This window comes from Atta colombica, unplaced genomic scaffold (assembly GCF_001594045.1).
Source record: "Atta colombica isolate Treedump-2 unplaced genomic scaffold, Acol1.0 scaffold102, whole genome shotgun sequence".
NCBI classification, from domain to species: Eukaryota; Metazoa; Arthropoda; class Insecta; order Hymenoptera; family Formicidae; genus Atta; species Atta colombica.
In genome coordinates, this window is record NW_017259187.1 from 24,505 (window position 1) to 28,695 (window position 4,191).

Genomic DNA, 4,191 nt, shown 5'->3' on the forward strand with positions numbered 1-4,191 from the left:
TATGGAAATATAACAAAAATATAAATTTGTTTATTTGTTTAGCATTAAGAGATTTTTAGTTACAAGAGGGAGAGAAATTGAACTTTAGGTAAAATATATCGACAGGATATGCACGATTAAAAATTTATTCGTGCGAAGAGATGTGCATCCAGAATGAGCTGTTGTTACGTTATTGTATATACTTTTTTGCTCTAGGGCATCTGTCCAGGAAATCGATTGAGGCTTCTGGTTGGCCAATACGATACGGGGGGTTGTTTGGTCGGCAGCAGGGCCGACCTAACCATTGCAGAAGATGGCATACAGAGACATGGGAAAAGACGTAGCTGGCACGTACAGCCCAACAGGGTGAGTTATTTGAAACTATTCTCAAATCACACATATTTTGAACCTACATGTACAGACTTATATGTATATGTAGACATTGCATTTTACGCGTCTATTCTTATTCTTAAATCACAAGCGGAAGTATATTCTATATTGCTGCGTAACGTTTCATATTACTGACTTAGTTTTCGTCTATGAATCGATTTTGTTATTATTCGGCCCTCGTGTAACTTACAATAAAATATATACAGTAAATATGTTAAAAACTATTTTGTAACATGCATAAAAATTGTACGAATAATTGCAAAATTGATTTAATTATCATACAAAGAGGAGTTAAAGTTAAAAATTCGTGTATATCTTAAATACAAAATGTAATGTATGCATCCATAAGCATTCAAGAAATCGTAATATTGTAAATACTATTTGTTTATGAACTTTATAATTCTAACTTTAAACGCGAATTCTTTACGCCTGCAAATGGAATTCTGAAGGATTCAAAAACATGTAATTACAACGATCATTTTTCCATGCTTCGTATTTGAACGATGCTTTATTGGCCCGCCTGCAACAGCTGGCTTCTCAAATTAATATATCCGCTAGCTGAAAAGGCACACAAGAGCAACGGCGACTCCCTATCGATCGATCATTTGTAAATGCAACTACTATGGACAGGGTTTTCCAAACGTGATATGAGTCCAAGTCTGATCGGTCTGTAGATTTATATATGTTCCTTTAACCCAGGAAGTTACTTAATTTTTTTTTTTTTTAAAGATGACCTATAATACTTTTTATATCCAAATTAATAGTCATTATTATTAATTAATATATATTATTATATATAATATATATTATTAATTTTTTTACTAATTTATTACTAATTGAGATCATTATGTATATTATATTTACCTGATATTTTTTTTAAATAAGAAGAAATAAAAAATAAGTATGAATTCCAAATAAAGAAAACTGCTGTGATTAACAATGAGCTTTGTTTTATTGCTATTAGGATAGTAAATCATTATAAGTAAATCATTATAATTATAAGTGAATATTGAATTCGCGGATTAAGGAGAATCTTGATGTAAAACAATATAATTTATGTATTTAATTAATTATATTATTTATTAACAATAATGTGCTATTTTATTGATAATCTTTCCAATTTTTTAAATTATAAACGTATAGATTTAGACACGCGCGAATTTACAAATGAATGAAGATCAATTTTTTTATTTTTTATGGCTAGAAAATATAGCCACACAAATAATAAAACAGTCGCTTATTATAAATTGATAATATTGCTTTCAAATAACTAAAAAACTTAATTATCAGAAATATGATCCTGTTTCGAACAAAGTGTATCAGTTCTGTTCAATAATAGGATATATAAAATGAAATCTAAATTATCTCTTTCGTGCAACTGTTCATGTAAGCTCCCTTTATTTTTTATACAATATGCACTCCGGTTTCGTGAATGGGATGGGACAGTCAATTCTTCATCGGAATGTCGGAGAGCTAACCAAACCACAAATATTCGTGTTACTTTCCTGATTTTTCTGTCCGAACAATTATATCGCTTCGTTGGTCACGAATTGGGAGACCCTGCATCGCGGAATTGACAATGGCGCTCAGACAATTCATTGTGCTCGTTGTGGGGGCCGACCTTTTACGCCCCCATATTCGCTGAAACAGAATCTGTCAAAATCAGCTGACTACCACTTGGTTCGTTCGGCTCTTCTGGATGGCCGTCGTCGCGGCTATCGCTGCGTATCTGGCTCTGTCGCGTTTTAACATCTGCCACTGACATCAATTCGATAAATGAATACGAGCACGGTCGATTAAAGCATTGTGTTTGTCCACTATATATGTATAGCGTTAGAGCGAAAGTAATTGCTTTTGTATAAAATTATCGCTGATTTTTCCGAAATTAATATATATTAATATATATAAATGTATATTTAAAAAATCCTGATTTATTTCAATGTATTATAATATAATATATAATATTAAATCTACAGTAAAAAAATTCAATTAATATTAGAAAATATAAGTGATTAAAAAAAAATCGTTAGAAATCGAAAGTTTGAAAAATTATTTTATCTCTCTTGTTAAATTTATGTTTTAATAATGATAGATTATTCGAATTATTCTACGTATATATATTTATACAAAATTTAATTCTTTCCTTATTTAAATTAATATTTACTTAAAATTTTATTTATAAAATTTAATAAATACTTACTTAAATTTGATTTTTTTCAAATATATTTATATTTATTTTTAAATCTTCCACTATTTAAATTAATATATTTATAGTTGCAGAATTATTATTATTCTGTATTGAATTTTCTATGTTTGTCTTGAACCATTTTTGGATGTCTCAAAACTTGATCTGCTCTTTTGCGGACAATGTATTTCGGGGTACTAGAGTTAAAGACGGTTGGCTTCTTGCTGGCACTCTCCCGAGCTCTTCTTGTTTCCTGGCTGGTCTGCAAAGACTTTTTGCTCTATGCGATCTTTTCACAGACGAACATCCGGACATATCTCTGTTGTCGTTGTCGTCTCGTCGCGATGCACGCATGTGCATTTCTACGATAGAAATACAACGCTGTCGTCGTCGTCGTCGTCGCAAAGTCAACGTAACGAATGAGCTTTCTCGTATCAGCTATATCACGCGAGTGACCACATTGGAACGCAAGTACTTATTTACATACGACACAAGAGATTCAAGTTTAGTTGTTCACTATTGTAAGATTTTGAACTCCAACATTCTTTCGTTTTTTTTTTTATATAAAAAAAGTATATTTTCTTTTTTCCTTTTATGCAATTTTTCTTTGTTTCCTTTTTTTAATGACAATGAAATATCACACAAAACTGTGAAGTTCACTAAAAGTAAAAAGCTAAAAGCAGAACAATTAGAAAAAAATAGTTACACAAATGTATAAAATTTTACATGAATAGCATATAATTTATCCTATCATATCACAATAACAATAAGAAAAAACATTACATGTTCCTGCATTTTAGCGATTAAATAACTTCAGGAATGTAAATTTCTCAGTTCGAAAAGAATCGATACGCGATAAGTCTTTAAGGAGTACCTTACGGATGTCACGGCAGGTATTATCACCCTTTATAAGACCACCCCAATCGTTCCACCTTCCTATCTACTCTTTCTATCCATTGCAACGGTGACATACCATCGTATTGCATCTCGAAGCGATTTACAAGAAGCTCATTCTGCAAGATACCTTACAAGGGGCTACCTTTTCTGACTCGTAGGTCCATCGATGTCCTTATATGTCCGCCGATTCTGGACACAGTGTTCACTTTCTGACGTCGCTACTCTCTGTTTCTCTCCTCCGCAACGTCTCCCTTGTAACGCGAATGTGTATGGGGACACACCCGCGCGCGCACGCAATGGGATCCCATGGAGTCATCTCGATGGAATGTCTAGGGCGGTTAGTCTCAAAGAAGAGTGGACGCGTTTCATCCTGCATCTCTGTGTACATCCACGAGAGTTCTCTTCCTCGATCGCGTACCCTCGCACTCCTCTTCCGTCTCTCGCTGACTACTCCCGACTTCCAAGAATAGCTCCTGCACGTTTTTACGCCTTAGAAATCTGCGAGATCGGGTGCTTCTCTTCTAACTGTGGCTATCCGAGTTATTGCACGAAATAACCATAAATCAGTGATAAAAAAATAAATAATTAAAGGACAGTAGTTGAAAGATAAATAAATCAGAGATAAAAAATAGAGAGATAAAATATGTGATGTACATCATATATTAAGTCTATTCTCTTGAAATTATTGGATACGTCTTTTATACACGAATATGTAATTCTTTTAATTTGGAATATATATA

The 4,191-nt window shown here is 32.7% G+C and overlaps 1 protein-coding gene across 1 annotated transcript in view; it reads left to right on the plus strand.

The window, feature by feature from the left end:
• The window catches only part of LOC108687435 (breast cancer anti-estrogen resistance protein 1), a 23,228-nt gene that overhangs the window by 3,195 nt on the left and 15,842 nt on the right, over positions 1-4,191 (plus strand). Inside the window, exon 2 of the mRNA XM_018193193.1 lies at positions 196-345. Coding sequence (XP_018048682.1) covers positions 196-345 — 150 coding nt within the window. The remainder of the gene's footprint in view (positions 1-195; positions 346-4,191) is intronic.